Source organism: Mchenga conophoros, linkage group LG23 (assembly GCF_057382185.1).
Source record: "Mchenga conophoros isolate Kocher_MC1m ecotype Shallow Benthic linkage group LG23, M_conophoros_male_GT1.1, whole genome shotgun sequence".
NCBI classification, from domain to species: Eukaryota; Metazoa; Chordata; class Actinopteri; order Cichliformes; family Cichlidae; genus Mchenga; species Mchenga conophoros.
The window spans coordinates 5289206-5308748 of NC_140547.1; the positions used below are offsets into that span (position 1 = coordinate 5289206).

A 19543-nucleotide genomic window follows, 5' to 3' on the forward strand; every position below is an offset into this window, starting at 1 on the left:
AAGTTTGTTAATGCAAAGATAACTGATTTGCTATGTGAAACACATCGATTATGCTATGTGTATAAATTTATTTAAGTATGTTATACAAATTAATTAATTCATTTTTATCATTCCTAAATGTAAATTGTTGTGTTGTGTTTTAAATTGAATGGGTAATTGGGTGAAAGAATTTAATTAATATGCCAGGATCATGGCAGGGCTGAAGCCACAAAATAAACTAACAAACATATGAAATAAACATAAAAACTGCAAACAAAGACCCCAACCGACCAGGAAGTTTGAACCCAGAACCTGGTTTCAGTAAGGAAACAGCTCTCATTGTGGAGCAAACACTGATAACTAAAGACATATGCATTATATTTAACTTTATTTTAAATTGGGTTTTGGATGTTATAAATAATCAAATGAATTTACATTGTAAACTGAAAAGAAAAACAATACAGTTTTGATGTAAGAGATGTAAGATGAGTAATTAGATACAGAAAAAGAGTAACAACTAATCAAACACTTTGTGCATCACCTTGCTGTCTGTGGTTTCATCAACACTTTTATCTGTTTCTCCTCTGAAAGTTTTCTTTCAGAGAATATCAAAGCACTTTTTTGTGGGTGTTGTTGTTTGCTTCTAGGGGTGTGAAAACCAGTTTCCAGTTTCACAGATGTTAAACAGTTTTCAAATGTAACTCAATATTTAAGTGTTTCTTACTTGACCCGCTTAGTCGATTAAAAAGTTAATTGCCACGAACACCCCTAATGTTATATAACAGACCACAGAAAAGAGACAGGTTTTTTTCTACGTGACAGAGCTATAATAAATGTTTTGTTTTTTTTAATTATCCTACTTTTTCTAAAAGGGAACATTATTTAAAGAATATGTATTTAATTAAAAACTCTGTATTCATCTAAAGGGTATAACAAGAAGGGTGAGCTTCCTGCTCGAAAAGGAAATGACCAAAATAAATGTATTTCTCTGCAATTACAAACTCTGTGTAAACAGTCTTGGTGTCAAAATAAAGCTAACACTGGTGAGATGTCATCAGAGCTTTAAATATTACTGCAGATGTTACTATGTCAAAGTTACTGTGACTCAAACATAGAAAACATGATTTTTTTATTTCCCTCACCTAATTTTTAAAAGTATTTTATAGCATATAACACGTTTGAAAATATGCTTCGGTTCACATTTAACTCCAGAAAATCATAAATCAAAATATGGATATTAGCTGTCCACAGATTCATGGTGACGTAACTGCTCTTTTAACTGTCTGGTGTCTTTGCTTTGTTTGGTGTTTGTAGACATGGTTTACATGAGCTTTTAGCTGAGATTCAGAGGTTTCTGTGGACACTACTCATGTCAGCACTTATATTTCTGACCTCGTGTTATAATCGATTAAACGTGGTCTCCTCCCTTTTGCCCCCATTTTTGATGTTGTGGGTGCAAATGATCAGGCATGACATTCTCATAATAAATCAGATAAAATACTGCAAAGAATTAATCCTGCGTTTGTGTGATTGAAATGTGTGTGCAGTGACACTGTTTTAAAGATTTGGCCTAAATAATTCTGGAGTGAATGAGCCTAAACATGATGACCGGACTAGTGACACCATATCACCTGTGACACTCACACACACACACACACACACGTATGACTTTGCCAGTTTCAGCTGAAACAATTTCAGTGTTTCAAACCATGTTCCAGAGTTTTTAGTTCACCGTTCATGAGGTTTCAAGAAGAAAATGAAAGACAGATCTGAATGTTTGAAAGTGTTTTGGAAAAACTCTGTAAAGATTAGATGAACAATACTCAAAGGATAAATTCAACTGTTTTATTTTGTTAGATAAGTTGAAAAAAAGTTAAACAAGCAAGTAAATAAAGAAACAAGGTAAAACGAAGTAAGAGCAAAAAGTTAACAAGTAAATAACGAAACAAGGTTAAATGAGGTAAGTTCAAAAAGTTAACAAGTAAATAACGAAACAAGGTTAAATGAGGTAAGTTCAAAAAGTTAACAAGTAAATAAAGAAAGAAGGTAGAGGAGAGAAAACCCCAACAATCCCCTCTGAGCAAGCACTAGGCGACAGTGGGGAGGAAAAACTGCCTTAAAACGGGCAGAAACCTCCGGCAGAACCAGGCTCAGGAGGGGGCAGTCAACTGCCGGGACTGGTTGGGGGGTGAACAGAGGTGGAGCAAGACGAGGCTACATCAGTTGAAGAAGCAGTATTGTCCCTCTACCGGAAAAAGCTGAAGAATCTTTTCTTCTTTTTCATGGACTTTTCCACGAGCGCCTTTTTGTCCAGGATGAGGGTTCTCAACTCATCGATGGTTTCTGTGTTTTGCCTCTCAAGTTTCTTGCATGTTTGTTCCACCTGTTCTAATGTTGCTTGTGTTTCTTCAAGCTTTTCTTTGAGGTCTTTGGATGTTGCCTCCTGTGTCAGCTTTGCCTTCTGCAGGTCTGCATTTCTCACTTGATCTTCTTTGTGCAGGCCTTCTAGCTGCTCATTTCTTTTCTGGATGTCGCGGAGCATACACTGCAGGTCTTCATGCGTTTTGTCTTGTTTTTGCTTTTGGGCCTGCATTTCTGTGTTTTCCCGCTTCAAGTTGTTGAATTCCAACAATATCCCCTTAATGAGCTCCGAGTTGTTTTTCGCCATGTGATCAATCTTTTTCTGCATGTGTGAGCATCGTTTTGCCAGTGTTTCCTTTTCTCCCTCCAGCTCACTTGTTTTGACCTTCAGTTCATTACAGACTTCTTGCATTTTTTGATTTTTACTCTCAAAGTCCTTGATAATGCACTTTTCTTCTGTCAGTCTTTCTTGCTTTTGCTCTTTCTCTTGAAGGTGGTCTTTATTTTGGACCAGTGTTTGATCCAACTTTGCCTTCACCATTCTGTACTTTTCCTGCATGCCTTGGAGTTCGCGCTGCAGGTCTTTTTGCTTTGTGTCCTGTTGTTCCTTCTGTTGGAGGACTTCTTTATTTTTTTCTTCAGCTTCATCAAGCTTTCTTTGGAGCAGGTGATTGATTTGGTCCATGTATTGCAGATCCCACTCTATTTTATCAATCGTCGCTTTCCTGCCTTGAAGCTGCTCGGACATTTCTTTAACTTCAGCGCTCTTTTTCTTGTTTTCTTTGATGAGGAATACAATCTGCTCTCTGGCTTGAGCAAACTTGATCCCCCAGCCCTCATTAATAATGTTGATGTCGGGCTGGCGCTGTAGTGTTTCTTCCAGGTGTTTGTTTTGTGCTTCCATTTGTAAGCACTTCTTCTCCAGGTGACGTTTTTCTTCTTCAATTTGTCGAATTTTGTTCTGGAGATGGTTGTTTTCATTCCTACTCTCCTGTAATGCCCTTTGGATGGATAAGAGGCCATTTGGAGAAATTGGCCGGCCACGCGTGGAAGGAGAGGCGGCGAAATCTTTTTGTCTTGGTTGCCGTAATCTTGGATACATGTTGGCGTTTGTATCCGATGACTCTGAGAGGTTTCCAAATTTTTCTGTAGTGAACGTTTGAAGGCTGCAAACACAAAGGCTGCGACGAAACGAACTGAAAATTGCTGTTTCTCACCCCTATTTATAGAAAATCTTCAAAGGATCCTTGTGACATCCTTGTGACATCCTTGTGACATCATCACTCCTAAGCCAATCAGATTGTCACATGACATTTTGGAATGTGGAATGGGGATATGTTTTTTTTTAAACAGTTTTCAAATGTAACTCAATATTTAAGTGTTTCTTACTTGACCCGCTTAGTCGATTAAAAAGTTAATTGCCACGAACACCCCTAATGTTATATAACAGACCACAGAAAAGAGACAGGTTTTTTTCTACGTGACAGAGCTATAATAAATGTTTTGTTTTTTTTAATTATCCTACTTTTTCTAAAAGGGAACTTATTTAAAGAATATGTATTTAATTAAAAACTCTGTATTCATCTAAAGGGTATAACAAGAAGGGTGAGCTTCCTGCTCGAAAAGGAAATGACCAAAATAAATGTATTTCTCTGCAATTACAAACTCTGTGTAAACAGTCTTGGTGTCAAAATAAAGCTAACACTGGTGAGATGTCATCAGAGCTTTAAATATTACTGCAGATGTTACTATGTCAAAGTTACTGTGACTCAAACATAGAAAACATGATTTTTTATTTCCCTCACCTAATTTTTAAAAGTATTTTATAGCATATAACACGTTTGAAAATATGTTTCGGTTCACATTTAACTCCAGAAAATCATAAATCAAAATATGGATATTAGCTGTCCACAGATTCATGGTGACGTAACTGCTCTTTTAACTGTCTGGTGTCTTTGCTTTGTTTGGTATTTGTAGACATGGTTTACATGAGCTTTTAGCTGAGATTCAGAGGTTTCTGTGGACACTACTCATGTCAGCACTTATATTTCTGACCTCGTGTTATAATCGATTAAACGTGGTCTCCTCCCTTTTGCCCCCATTTTTGATGTTGTGGGTGCAAATGATCAGGCATGACATTCTCATAATAAATCAGATAAAATACTGCAAAGAATTAATCCTGCGTTTGTGTGATTGAAATGTGTGTGCAGTGACACTGTTTTAAAGATTTGGCCAAAATAATTCTGGAGTGAATGAGCCTAAACATGATGACCGGACTAGTGACACCATATCACCTGTGACACTCACACACACACACACACACACACGTATGACTTTGCCAGTTTCAGCTGAAACAATTTCAGTGTTTCAAACCATGTTCCAGAGTTTTTAGTTCACCGTTCATGAGGTTTCAAGAAGAAAATGAAAGACAGATCTGAATGTTTGAAAGTGTTTTGGAAAAACTCTGTAAAGATTAGATGAACAATACTCAAAGGATAAATTCAACTGTTTTATTTTGTTAGATAAGTTGAAAAAAAGTTAAACAAGCAAGTAAATAAAGAAACAAGGTAAAACGAAGTAAGAGCAAAAAGTTAACAAGTAAATAACGAAACAAGGTTAAATGAGGTAAGTTCAAAAAGTTAACAAGTAAATAACGAAGCAAGGTTAAATGAGGTAAGAGCAAAAAGTTAACAAGTAAATAACGAAACAAGGTTAAATGAGGTAAGTTCAAAAAGTTAACAAGTAAATAACGAAACAAGGTTAAATGAGGTAAGTTCAAAAAGTTAACAAGTAAATAACGAAACAAGGTTAAATGAGGTAAGTTCAAAAAGTTAACAAGTAAATAAAGAAAGAAGGTAGAGGAGAGAAAACCCCAACAATCCCCTCTGAGCAAGCACTAGGCGACAGTGGGGAGGAAAAACTGCCTTAAAACGGGCAGAAACCTCCGGCAGAACCAGGCTCAGGAGGGGGCAGTCAACTGCCGGGACTGGTTGGGGGGTGAACAGAGGTGGAGCAAGACGAGGCTACATCAGTTGAAGAAGCAGTATTGTCCCTCTACCGGAAAAAGCTGAAGAATCTTTTCTTCTTTTTCATGGACTTTTCCACGAGCGCCTTTTTGTCCAGGATGAGGGTTCTCAACTCATCGATGGTTTCTGTGTTTTGCCTCTCAAGTTTCTTGCATGTTTGTTCCACCTGTTCTAATGTTGCTTGTGTTTCTTCAAGCTTTTCTTTGAGGTCTTTGGATGTTGCCTCCTGTGTCAGCTTTGCCTTCTGCAGGTCTGCATTTCTCACTTGATCTTCTTTGTGCAGGCCTTCTAGCTGCTCATTTCTTTTCTGGATGTCGCAGAGCGTACACTGCAGGTCTTCATGCGTTTTGTCTTGTTTTTGCTTTTGGGCCTGCATTTCTGTGTTTTCCCGCTTCAAGTTGTTGAATTCCAACAATATCCCCTTAATGAGCTCCGAGTTGTTTTTCGCCATGTGATCAATCTTTTTCTGCATGTGTGAGCATCGTTTTGCCAGTGTTTCCTTTTCTCCCTCCAGCTCACTTGTTTTGACCTTCAGTTCATTACAGACTTCTTGCATTTTTTGATTTTTACTCTCAAAGTCCTTGATAATGTACTTTTCTTCTGTCAGTATTTCTTGCTTTTGCTCTTTCTCTTGAAGGTGGTCTTTATTTTGGACCAGTGTTTGATCCAACTTTGCCTTCACCATTCTGTACTTTTCCTGCATGCCTTGGAGTTCGCGCTGCAGGTCTTTTTGCTTTGTGTCCTGTTGTTCCTTCTGTTGGAGGACTTCTTTATTTTTTTCTTCAGCTTCATCAAGCTTTCTTTGGAGCAGGTGATTGATTTGGTCCATGTATTGCAGATCCCACTCTATTTTATCAATCGTCGCTTTCCTGCCTTGAAGCTGCTCGGACATTTCTTTAACTTCAGCGCTCTTTTTCTTGTTTTCTTTGATGAGGAATACAATCTGCTCTCTGGCTTGAGCAAACTTGATCCCCCAGCCCTCATTAATAATGTTGATGTCAGGCTGGCGCTGTAGTGTTTCTTCCAGGTGTTTGTTTTGTGCTTCCATTTGTAAGCACTTCTTCTCCAGGTGACGTTTTTCTTCTTCAATTTGTCGAATTTTGTTCTGGAGATGGTTGTTTTCATTCCTACTCTCCTGTAATGCCCTTTGGATGGATAAGAGGCCATTTGGAGAAATTGGCCGGCCACGCGTGGAAGGAGAGGCGGCGAAATCTTTTTGTCTTGGTTGCTGTAATCTTGGATACATGTTGGCGTTTGTATCCGATGACTCTGAGAGGTTTCCAAATTTTTCTGTAGTGAACGTTTGAAGGCTGCAAACACAAAGGCTGCGACGAAACGAACTGAAAATTGCTGTTTCTCACCCCTATTTATAGAAAAACTTCAAAGGATCCTTGTGACATCATCACTCCTAAGCCAATCAGATTGTCACATGACATTTTGGAATGTGGAATGGGGATATGTTTTTTTAAAGCAGCATATATCACTGTTTAGATTGTTAACATGTGTGTAACATTAAGTACAAAAAAGTCCATAAAGGCATAATAAACAGCGACCACATAAAAAGACAAAACAAAACAATAATTACAAGACTGAGCATCCCATAAAATGAGCAGGGCCTAATGACAGGCCCTGTACTAGGAGCCTAGTTCAACTTTTACTTTGTTTTCAGGATTCATTTACCCTACACTCAGAAAAATAAAGGTGCCAACTGGAACCAAAAGTGGTTCTTTAGACTGATGCCATAGAAGAACCTTTTTTGGTGCCACAAAGAACCTTTCAAACAATGGTTCTTTGAAGAACCATTTCTTTCAGTGGTTCATTGAAGAACCATTAAAGGTGCCCCAAAGAACCATCAAGAAATGGTTCTTTGGGGCACCTTTAATGGTTTTTCAAAGAACCTTTTTAAAAATGGTTCTTTAAAGAACCATTTTTAAAAAGGTCCTTCAAATGGTTCTTTAAAAGAACCATTTTAAAGAACCTTTTTTGAGTGGTTCTTTAAAAAAAACATTTTAAATCTTTCAAAATAAAATGCATCATAAATTGAATTTGAGTAGGGTAAAAATAAATACGAGCACAGCATAGACATATATTAATGGTTTATTGTCATTTTGTAGTTACCAAAAGACAAAAAGGCATTTTAACCCTCAGCACAACATCACTACTAATACATGTCACATATTAGTGTTTTAAACAGTAATAATTAAATATATTTGCTATACTATAAATAAATATATATATATATATAAATACTATAGCTACAGATAACACAACAATACATGTATTGTTTAATTAATAAAACATCAGAAAGTGATAAAACACATTAGAAATAGCAATAGCTTCATAACAGACCAATAAATCAACACATTTTCATCAGCAGATGTTTGCATGTTCAGTAAAAATATTTCAACAACAAGTTTATGATTAAAATGATCAATGAACTTTAGCATTACGCTATGTAATGTACGTTTCATGTTGTACTCATGGTCCTTTGTTAGTCCAGTTTAGGATAATGTCTCTGACGTATGTTTCATATCAAATACAGGGAGTGCAGAATTATTAGGCAAATGAGTATTTTGTCCACATCATCCTCTTCATGCATGTTGTCTTACTCCAAGCTGTATAGGCTCGAGAGCCTACTACCAATTAAGCATATTAGGTGATGTGCATCTCTGTAATGAGAAGGGGTGTGGTCTAATGACATCAACACTCTATATCTGGTGTGCATAATTATTAGGCAACGTCCTTTCCTTTGGCAAAATGGGTCAAAAGAAGGACTTGACAGGCTCAGAAAAGTCAAAAATAGTGAGATATCTTGCAGAGGGATGCAGCAGTCTCAAAATTGCAAAGCTTCTGAAGCGTGATTATCGAACAATCAAGCGTTTTATTCAAAATAGTCAACAGGGTCGCAAGAAGCGTGTGGAAAAACCAAGGCGCAAAATAACTGCCCATGAACTGAGAAAAGTCAAGCGTGCAGCTGCCAAGATGCCACTTGCCACCAGTTTGGCCATATTTCAGAGCTGCAACATCACTGGAGTGCCCAAAAGCACAAGGTGTGCAATACTCAGAGACATGGCCAAGGTAAGAAAGGCTGAAAGACGACCACCACTGAACAAGACACACAAGCTGAAACGTCAAGACTGGGCCAAGAAATATCTCAAGACTGATTTTTCTAAGGTTTTATGGACTGATGAAATGAGAGTGAGTCTTGATGGGCCAGATGGATGGGCCCGTGGCTGGATTGGTAAAGGGCAGAGAGCTCCAGTCCGACTCAGACGCCAGCAAGGTGGAGGTGGAGTACTGGTTTGGGCTGGTATCATCAAAGATGAGCTTGTGGGGCCTTTTCGGGTTGAGGATGGAGTCAAGCTCAACTCCCAGTCCTACTGCCAGTTTCTGGAAGACACCTTCTTCAAGCAGTGGTACAGGAAGAAGTCTGCATCCTTCAAGAAAAACATGATTTTCATGCAGGACAATGCTCCATCACACGCGTCCAAGTACTCCACAGCGTGGCTGGCAAGAAAGGGTATAAAAGAAGAAAAACTAATGACATGGCCACCTTGTTCACCTGATCTGAACCCCATTGAGAACCTGTGGTCCATCATCAAATGTGAGATTTACAAGGAGGGAAAACAGTACTCCTCTCTGAACAGTGTCTGGGAGGCTGTGGTTGCTGCTGCACGCAATGTTGATGGTGAACAGATCAAAACACTGACAGAATCCATGGATGGCAGGCTTTTGAGTGTCCTTGCAAAGAAAGGTGGCTATATTGGTCGCTGATTTGTTTTTGTTTTTTTGAATGTCAGAAATGTATATTTGTGAATGTGGAGATGTTATATTGGTTTCGCTGGTAAAAATAAATAATTGAAATGGGTATATATTTGTTTTTTGTTAAGTTGCCTAATAATTATGCACAGTAATAGTCACCTGCACACACAGATATCCCCCTAAAATAGCTAAAACTAAAAACAAACTAAAAACTACTTCCAAAAACATTCAGCTTTGATATTAATGAGTTTTTTGGGTTCATTGAGAACATGGTTGTTGTTCAATAATAATATTCCTCAAAAATACAACTTGCCTAATAATTCTGCACTCCCTGTATATGTCATATCAAAACAAGCCCACACCTGCAGTTGTTTCAGTTTTTCACTGGTGTTTCCTGTCAGCTGGTCAACCTCACATCCATATCAGCCAACCAAATGACAAGTTCCTCCCTTTGTGCTTCAAATCCCTCCCACTCTGAGACAAGGAGCTGAAAGAGATCGAGAAAAGAGTCAATTATAAAGAAGAGAAAAGTGAAACCCTCCTCAGAAGGTCTGACTCGCATACCTGCAGTTGACCTGTGATGGACTCCAGTTTGGCGTTCACGTCATCCCTCGCCGATGCCAGCAGCCGAGTCTGCAGGGTGCCCTGGAAGAGCTCAGTTAATGTTCGACTCCTCCTGGTCAGGCTCTCCAGCTGGATGAGCCGAGGTCTCCCCTCTCGCCGCTGCCTCTGAACACAGAAACACAAATTGCATCTGAAGCAGGAGGTGCAGATTTTTTTGCTATTCTTTTCTAAATCCAGGCTAGATCACGTGGAGGTATTTGGAAAACTTTTTTGGCCAGCGGACAACTGTTGTCTTGCAGAAAGTCAAATCAAACATATGCGATACACAATCAATTCACAAGAACACATAAAAAAATAAGTCCAGTTCTTGCCTGATTTCAAGTGAAATCTGCATCAAAACAGGGTGACAGAAGTAAAACGAGAGCACAAAGCCTCACTTTTTACAAGCCTGCTATTACAGTTCTCCTCTATGCAGACGACTTTCCTGTTTTCAAGGCACAACTTGGATCTGCTGTACGAATCTTATGGATACACACTAAATGAAACAATAGTGTGCATGACTCCAGATTCTGATCCCTCATCCTAATATGGTCCCAACATAGCAACAGCAAGAAAGCAAATGTTGAGGCTTCAAAATACAAAGTCCATAAACCAAATGGCTGACATGGGTTTTATCATAAGGGTGATAAATATACAAATTTCAGTCTGTCTTAGAGATTTGATGTTCATTTACCTGCAGATGCACTATACGTACCTGCTCCATGGTTTTTCACAACATTTTGCACATCACTATTTAATACAGGAAGTAGGTGAACTAAAACAAGTCATCGTTCTTTGTGAGAGGACCATATTAATGAAACCAACCTCAATGACATCATAGGGATCCCTAAAGATGCTCCTGCTGCTTTTCTTCCTCCTCATCCTAAGCTTCCTTCTCCTTGTCCTCGCCTTCCATCCAATTGTAATTCAACCTAATTGTGTTTCTCCCCCTCCTCTTCCTCATTTTGTTGGAGCTGTGAACACAATTAATGTGAATCTGGATTAATTTGTGCAAACAAGAAAAATCTACAGCTTTTTGGTCAGAGGTGCTCTTGTGATTTAAGCCGGGTAGAGTAGATTTATGTGTTGATGCTACCTGCTTCAGCTCTGGCTGCTGAGTGATATTTAGACCCTGGCTGGATTACAAACTTTAACCATGTGCTGAACTTTGGCCCGGCGTTGATACCTCTTGTTAGTATAACGACCTCTTCTTAGCTTGTATGTATGATGTATGATGGTGGATAAATGAAATATACAAAAAAATTAACTATATTACAAAAGAACATCTACCTTGGAAACATCAAATGACCGGAGCATAACTTGTCAACTAGTCCGAAACTAAGTTATGCAGGAACAGTCAAAGACACACCTTCTCATGTCACATTTCTATTCATTTCTATATAATTCGATTAGACAATAAAGAGTCATCTAATCTAATTATTCATTCAAAACACTTATGCATAGCTGTATTTTATACAGCTCATACAGAATTCAAAGTACAGGTTCATGTGAGTATTTAATGTACGGCTCAGATCTACAGAATTTCAAGAGTTTCTAGAGCAGACACAGAGCTCACGTCACAACAGGCTTCAGGCGCCATTTTAGTGACTTTAACAATATATTACATTTTAATTTCGGTCTAGCTGACATTAGGTTATGTACGCAGCACGCAATTGAACCACATATTTTAGAAGCCAAAGGTTCAAATTAGCTGGGAGCAGCTTCACTTAATTATAACAGTGGTTTTGTTAGGAAAACCGTTGGATACTAAATTGCGTTGACCTCAACGGCTAACGTATCTAGCTAATCGCTACTGTTAGCACAACATTAACAGCAAGCTACAATGACGAGTAACAAAAACAAAACAGTAATAAGGTTTTAATGAAAATGTTTTACCTTTTCTAACAGTCCCAGAATCCACAGCTTCAAAGTCCAGCAGGTACTGAAGACTGTTATCCGTTTCGCTGTCACCGTCCGTGAGTTTTTTTTCCCGAAGGTCAAGGCCCGCCGCTCGCACACTCTGTCTGCGCATGCGCATCCCAACGACTGACCCCCTCCGTCCGCTCCCGGGAGGTTACAGTATGACCTGTTCTGACGTCACTCTCTCTCTCCCTGTCATTTATTTGGCTCGAAACACATATTAACAAATTGATCAGTGATGAACAACTACTCAGATCATTTACCTAAGCAGTGTGCTTTGTCAAAACGAAGTCTGTGTCCATTACACTGACATTCTGTTCTGCAATTGTTATTTACTTGTATTTTATAATTTGACTTTACATACTGCTGGGTGGTTTGTAAAGTTTACAATAACTAGTATTATCATTATGCTATATTTTCAAAAATATATAATAATCTCAAAAGTAATGCCTTGGAGTAGAAAATAGTAATGCTATTTAAAACTAAAGTACAGTATTTGAATGTGTGTATTGTGTCTATTGTTTGCAAATATTTCTAACTTTTATTTGAATATTCAGTTTCCTACCATCTTCTCTTAAAGGGTAATTGCCAGGTATCCCGCCCTTCCCCTTCGCACACACATGCACACAAAGAAAACACACAGTATAATTCACAGCCTCATTATAGTGAATAAATATTTATGCCATTTACACCATCAAACTTAGATTGCTAAGGATAAAGAACCTTTTGTTCTTTAAAGAACCATTTGTAATAGCTGAAGAACCATCCACAAAATAAAAAGGTTCTTTGACGTATGATGGTTCTTTAAAGAACCATGAAGACATCTGAAGAACCATTTAAGAACCATAATTTTTCTGAGTGTAACATCAGCGATCACATTCTAGGGTATGGTTGCAGCCAGTGTTGGAGTCATTACGTTACTTAATTACTCACTTTGTCAGTAAATAAATATTCTACACATCCACAGCGAGCCATGCCTCTGAGTCCACTTCCCTTCACCTGACATGGTCTTCATCAGGGGTTGAGGAACCAGGACACACTGATGAAAAGTTAGCTATTAGAACAAGAAGGCATAAGTAGACAAGGGATGACAATAAGGAACTTTTGGAATACCACTATGCATGTAAGTTTTATGCATTCATCAGAAATGACCGTAGACATTACTGGATTACTCACAAATCATTAAACATTATGTGTTATGTCATTAAACTGTCCACCAGTGAACACGAGTATGGAATCATATGGCTTTTTCAATAGTTTCACCAGTTATGACTTGTGTGACGCTGGGACAGCCACGTATTTCAAAATGTGTTACACACAGATAAACACAAACTCCACCTAACTCATGTTAGGGCAAATATTAGTGTTTAGTTGTTAGTAATAACAGAATCTTAATATTACTTATAAGGCACTCCCAGAAAATGGCATGTTATTTGATCTTGCATGATGAATTTACTGTTGTTGTCACAGTGTGCAGAAGCAGATTGGGTGGAGTGGACAATAAAGGACCCAAATGCAGCAAAGCAAAACGTGGAAACAAAATTAATATTAACTGAAAACGAGCCATTGATTAATGGCTGGTTTTGTACATACAAAACAAGGGGCAACGGGAAAATTAAACACTAACCTAAACTGGGTAAACTAAGGTTAAACATAGAAAAACCTGAAGACTTGGAAACATGAAAAGAAACCACAGACAACCTGATAAGGAATGAATGAAAACATGCAGACACACAGGAGGTGATCAGGTCAAGTGTAAACACATGGGGAAACAGCTGATTAAAATGAATATAATGATGCCACACTGGAAGTAAAACTAAACACAATGAACATAGGACACCAGACCTCTTCAAAATAAAACAGGAAACATAATGAGATGCAGACAAAACACAAGAGTGACAACATAGGACACGCAGACATGAAACATGCGAAGAGCGAGGGAGACTGAAACATATGGGTGCAGACACAAGGGGAAGCTAATAAACAATGAACTATAACAGGGAAACATAGACAAAATACAAATGAACTTAGATAACGTAATGAACTTCAACATAAACCATAAACATCAAAATATATTAAAACTCAAAACGCTGGGTCAAATGACCCAGGATCGTAACAGTTGTATGTTTCTGTTCATGAGTTTGTTTGTCATTCATATAGAATGAAACAAGTGAAATAAAAAATACTGATGGCTGCTCAGTTTCCTAATAGATGCATCTATGTATAAATTTGAAAATCTTTGGTCACCTACTTGAGTTATCGCATTCCCGAGATTTTTGGAAAACCTGACCTCTGACCTCAGCCTTGACACCATTATTAAGATTTGAACTCATGTGGGATTTGTCCCAGATGAGCCAATGGCAGGGGTAGACAACTCCAGGCCTTGAGTGCCGGTGTCCTGCAGGTTTTAGATATCACCCTGGGTCAAAATACCTGAATCAAATGATTAGTTCATTACCAGAACTTCAAGACATGTTGAGGAGATAATTTAGCCATTTGAATCAGCTGTGTTGGATCAAGGACCCATGTAAAACCTGCAGGACACTGTCCCTAGAGGCCTGGAGTTGCCTACCCCTGGCCTATGGTATCAATTTGAATACCAAGGTGATATGTTTCTCGAGTTATCATGTTCACAAGATTTTTTAGAAAATTTGACCTCTGACCACAATGCCAAAGAACCAATATTTGTTCATTTGTTTTCTACCTTCTCTTTCTGTCTGTTGTACATTATTATAAAAAGGTTTCCTGCAAAAGTCAAGTACAGTAATCTCAACACAGAAATCAACAAACAAAGAATAATGGGATCTTAGGAAGAGTGCAAAAAAGTGACAAACATTTTTTCTTAAGTGATGCTGTTCCTTCATCCCTGTTAGCTGATAACAGCCGAATTAACCTCTTGTGACATTAAATTTAAATTACTTTAGGTCTCATGTTACATTTCAATGTAAAACAGGGACACTTTTATGACCCTCGCAGTTTTCATACTAAACCACAAGGTGGCGTTCTCTACTATATTTTGTTGGCACTTGTGTCTTCATCGCAGTTCACTGTAATCCAGGTAAAACTATAAAACCAAGCATCAATATTAAAAAGCACATTAACATGTAAACATGTAAACAAATTCACAAAGACATACTAGTGCACATTTATAGCACTTTTGGCAAATATGACACATATAATATCTAGCATGTAACTTAATAACAAATGACAAAAAGTGTTAAACATTGTCTGCGCGATTACTTTTCATTCCTCTGGTGAAACTACTGCATCTACAACTATTCTCAGTAAATATTGCGTCTTTGTTATCATTTACCTCTGCACATACGGTTTCCTTTATTTTTTTCTGAAGTACACAGCAGCTTTCAGAAACCCTTAAAAGTATAGCTGAAAGTTTAAGTGACCGGACTGCTGCTCATGACAATGTGAGTTGCACTAACCCTCCCCTATATAGCAAAAGGGTGTGTGTGTGTGTGTGTGTGTGTGTGTATATGTGCGTCGATTGGGTGTAACTGTAGTGATGGTGGGGGGGTTGGGGGGTGGAGAAGGAATAATTTACACCAACAGTTTTTAGGATTTGATTGGCTGTGTCCATTTTGTTGACTCATTAATTACTGTGTCCAGACCACATCCTTTCAGCTCAAAATATTAAGCTGTGCATCCCAGTAGATTTGAAAACTGTGAACATTAAAGACAGATAACAAGAAATGTTGCGCCTCATCGTTTTCATCTCATGTGGCATTCTCTTCCTCGTCCAGTCAGGTGAGTAATGTTTTATATTTTACTTTCATTTACTTACTGATAATTGTCTCCTTCATGTAAATAAACAGAATACAAAGTTCCATTACTGATATCTTTTTAGTCTTAGAAAGCCATTAATGCCGGGTGTTTGTTTCTCTCACTTGTTCTTGACTTAATGTGCTGATTTTGTTATGCGACTGGATATTTTCTTTTTGTTTTAGGTCATGGTTCTGAGATTATTGGAGGAAGAGAAGTCAGGCCACACTCACTCCCTTTTATGACTTATTTGTTAAGTAAAAACAGTTTCTGTGGCGGGACATTAATCCATCCACAATGGGTCCTGACGGCCGCACACTGCACCAAGTATGAACCCGAGTTACTTTTCTTGAAATTTCAAATCAAAATATTGCAGTATTATTTTTTTTTTGAAACAGTGAGTGCATTATAGTGATATTGGTTAAAAAACAGATTATGTCTGTAAACACTGATCACTGATATGGTCTGTGTAAACCTTTTTGCAGCTTTACAAGTCTATTATTTTAAAGACCTCATAGTAGTATTACTATGAAAACTTACCAATACAAAACTTCTTTCTCAGACTGCTGACTTACGCGTGGTTCCTAAGGGTCTTAAGAAAAGAACAGGAGAAAGAGCCTTTAACTTTTGGGCCTTTTCAGGATTCATGAGAAAGACACCGCTCTACTTTTAAGAATAGGCTTTTTTGAAAAAACATATACTGCAATAGGCCTAGGCTGCTGGGGGGCATCCCATGATGCACTGTGTTTATGTATTTATACACCAATCTGCATTTATTTGTTATTATTCATTTCTGACTCTCTCCTCCCGCTTTGAGTAGATTTGACTGTTTGGTACATTACTGAAAAAAAAGTTGATCACACTCCTTCCAGGCTTCAGCCACAAACATGCAAAGAATAATGCCTTTTAAAAAGTAAATATCAAAATTATTTCGTGTTACACCTGCTCTAGAACTGGAACAAGAAAGTAGGTAATAAAATGTGGCAGTGATTGTAATGGACATTTGCTTTTAGTCTATATATTTATTTGAGCTATCCTACTAATTCCTGTAATATTTAGTCCTAAGTCCTAAATAGAGGACATCCAGGGCTCTCTATTGATATCTCGTGTGTTTGAATGGCCTTTTTTAGCCCCGAAGAGGAAGGAAATCTTAAAAAAAGTTCAATGTGAACTGTCATCACTAAAGTTTTGTTTTTTTTATTTGTCAGAATGAGGTGGGTTATCCTAGGTGCACACTCCATAAACGAAGAGGAAAAAGGTTCCAAGCAGGTCCGAGAGGTTGAGGAACTCTTCCCTCATCCTGACTATTACCACTATCTCCAGGGCAACGACCTCATGCTGATTAAGGTAAGGTGATAATTGAGTGTCTCATAGCAATAGGTGGTTCATGACTTTTGAACAATGCTGCAAACAGACTTACTTTAAGACAAACTCTGTGAAGGTAATGTATAGACAGCCATTATCGATATGTAATATTTCTTTTTATTTCTCTTTTTTTAGCTTAAGAAACCAGCAGAGATAACCAAAACCGTGAAATACTTACAGTTGGGGAAAATAGTCAAAAGGCCTGCAGATGGGAGAAGGTGTCTGGTGGCTGGATGGGGACAAACTGAAAACAATGAAACATCAGATGTCCTCAAGGGTGGCCATGTAGCTGTGATCAGCAGACAGAAGTGCAACTCTTGCGATTATTACAACCACAACCCTTCTATCACCAGGGACATGATTTGCGCTGGTACATTTGGCAAAAGAAACGATTCTAGCTGTTATGTAAGTATGACAGATGCATGTTCTTTTTATTTTTTTGTTCATATATTTAATCATATATTTGATCTTGCTGATGTAGGGGGATTCAGGAGGACCACTGCTGTGCTACGGAATGTTGGTTGGAGTCACTTCTTTTGGATCTCATGGGTGCATGACAAAACCTGCGGTCTACTCGTTTCTCTCAAAGAAACAACTAAAGTGGATCAAAAAAACAATGAAGTCATCTGAAACCAAAAATCAGTGAAATCGAGCCGTACCAGCTAAGCGAGACGGGCATATTTGATGCTTTTTAAATCTGGCAGCTGCTGTCACTGTTAACCACTTACTTGAACATTATCCATTTTATTTCATTCTTCCTCTTCTTTATGATATTTTAGTTTTTACAGACTGTCCACATGATAGCCGCCCATAGTTAGTCTGTTAGGTAAATTTGGCACAAACATGAACTTTTTCCAAATATCATATAACTCAAAGTACCTCCAAATGTGAATGCTCTTGTTTGTTGCAGACAGCTACAATGCAAACAGGAAAAGGATCTTTTTAATGTATACAAAAAATAAATAGATAAATGAAAGTGAAAAAACAAAGCGAGATTAGCCAAAGAGACTCACCATGGCATGTATTGCAAACTTAAGCTGAAAATAAATAAATCTGTAAGCAGACGTTTTGACAAAAATGACAAAAAAATTTTTTTGAGTATGCTTTAATGTTTATTTCATTTCTCATTTTAAGTATTTTGCTTGAAAAGGCCAAAAACAACAATATTTTGTAATTAACTTTCTAGCTTTTCTACTTTCTAATAAAACTTGTGGCATGACAAAAACAACAACACATCTGTCATTTTCGTGTTCTTTTCTTTTCTTCTTTTTAGTGCATTTCCTTAATTGTGTCATCGCCTTACAGTAATTCCTAAGTCTCCTAAGTCATCTTTGTAAAATTTATGTTTCAGTCTTTCAGTCCTTTAGTGTTCAAGTTAAAGGCATTTTATTCCTAATATTATTTATTGTAATTTCTGTAAACAAGCTACCAGATGGCAAAAAGTAATTATTCTTGAATCTTATCAAGATGTTTTCCTGAAGTACGATTAAAAAAAATTCTGATATTCATCATCGTTCGGAGATTATTGGAGGGAAAAGAAAAATATTGCCTTATTTATTTTTAACAGACTATGCAAAAGATAAGACGTTGTGATTGTTTTAAAATTGAATTGTAACAATTTCACAGATACAAGCAGGTTAAAGAATTTTGTAGCCTTACATGTCTGTACTTTAACTGTACATTAACTATTGCCATTTTCTTATTATATAGAATAGAAAGCATGGTGAAATTGACATCCCTTTGAAATCATATGAAAACTCTGATGAAAGACATTTGTAGGTTTGAACATTGCATATTACTAAAACAAAGAGAGCTGGAAAATATTTCATGAAAAGTAGCATTGATATTATTCAGAAAGTAAAAGAAAATGAATCGATTCTGTGTTAATGTTTTAATTAAAAAGTCTTTCAGGCTGCCTGGCAATCTGATAACGTTGATAAAACTAGAGGATTAAAACTGCTACGTGTATTTAAAAGAAACTTTTTGTAGTATTTACTTACCAAATGTGTCTTCCTCTTGGTTTTACAAAATAAAACCAGATGACTGCTTGTAGATAAATAGCTGGCTCAACTTGAATGCGTTTGTTCATTCATTGTATACTCTAGGATTCCAAGAGTACCATATAAGTTGTAACGAGTTGGGCCATTAAAGTTAAATAGTAGACTCAGTTTGAATTTATGTCTTAATACGTTATCTATCTTCAAAGATCTTTAGGACCATTACATGTTATATCAACTAATTCAGTTACAGAAAGATGCACTACTTAAAACAATTAGTAGATTAACAGCAAATATCATCCGGTTCCATAAAGGTAAAAACAGCATCATAAATGAAATATATTTAGACAGCAATTTGTTTGAACTAGTATTTAATTTATTATTAGAGTCAACTGCTGTGAAGTGAAAAGCTATTTTCACTCAATAAATCTTATTTCTTTATTATTTACTGCCAACCGAATGAGAAAAACACTATTTTTTTCCAGTAAACACTTGGTGTCATATCAGACACTTCTCACTTATTTTCAGCTCATAACTAGTAATCCAGTTGGTAATTAAATTTTGCACTTTATTGGACACTTAAATAAGCAATGTACAAACCCCAGTGAATTTTAAAAGCTGTTTAGCTCTCACTCTTATTTTTTTCAGGTGTTTACTCCAGGCTTGTTGTAATAAACGAACCCACACGCATTTTGTGAGAATATCTTACTTGCAATAACAGATTTAGATTCATTTAGTGAGCTAAAGTTCAAGAAG

General features: G+C 37.3%; 3 protein-coding genes across 3 annotated transcripts; 1 reads left to right on the forward strand and 2 right to left on the reverse strand.

Moving 5' to 3' along the window:
* Positions 1-1843: 1843 nt before the first annotated feature.
* Positions 1844-3543, reverse strand: LOC146546472 (uncharacterized). Its single transcript, XM_085266330.1, has one exon. It carries the CDS (start codon positions 3440-3442, stop codon positions 2225-2227), a length of 1218 nt encoding a protein of 405 aa, XP_085122456.1. The 5' UTR covers positions 3443-3543; the 3' UTR covers positions 1844-2224.
* A 5597-nt stretch (positions 3544-9140) lies between these two features.
* LOC146546473 (uncharacterized) lies at positions 9141-11778 on the reverse strand. The gene is made up of 4 exons (XM_085266338.1): positions 11628-11778; positions 10557-10705; positions 9693-9857; positions 9141-9615 (listed from the first exon to the last, which is right to left on the reverse strand). Exons 2-4 carry the CDS (start codon positions 10611-10613, stop codon positions 9526-9528), a joined length of 312 nt encoding a protein of 103 aa, XP_085122464.1. The 5' UTR covers positions 10614-10705; positions 11628-11778; the 3' UTR covers positions 9141-9525.
* Positions 11779-15273: 3495 nt separating this feature from the next.
* Positions 15274-17842, forward strand: LOC146546474 (granzyme K-like). Its single transcript, XM_085266331.1, has 5 exons — positions 15274-15410; positions 15611-15752; positions 16634-16772; positions 16926-17195; positions 17272-17842. Exons 1-5 carry the CDS (start codon positions 15356-15358, stop codon positions 17434-17436), a joined length of 771 nt encoding a protein of 256 aa, XP_085122457.1. The 5' UTR covers positions 15274-15355; the 3' UTR covers positions 17437-17842.
* Positions 17843-19543: the final 1701 nt, after the last annotated feature.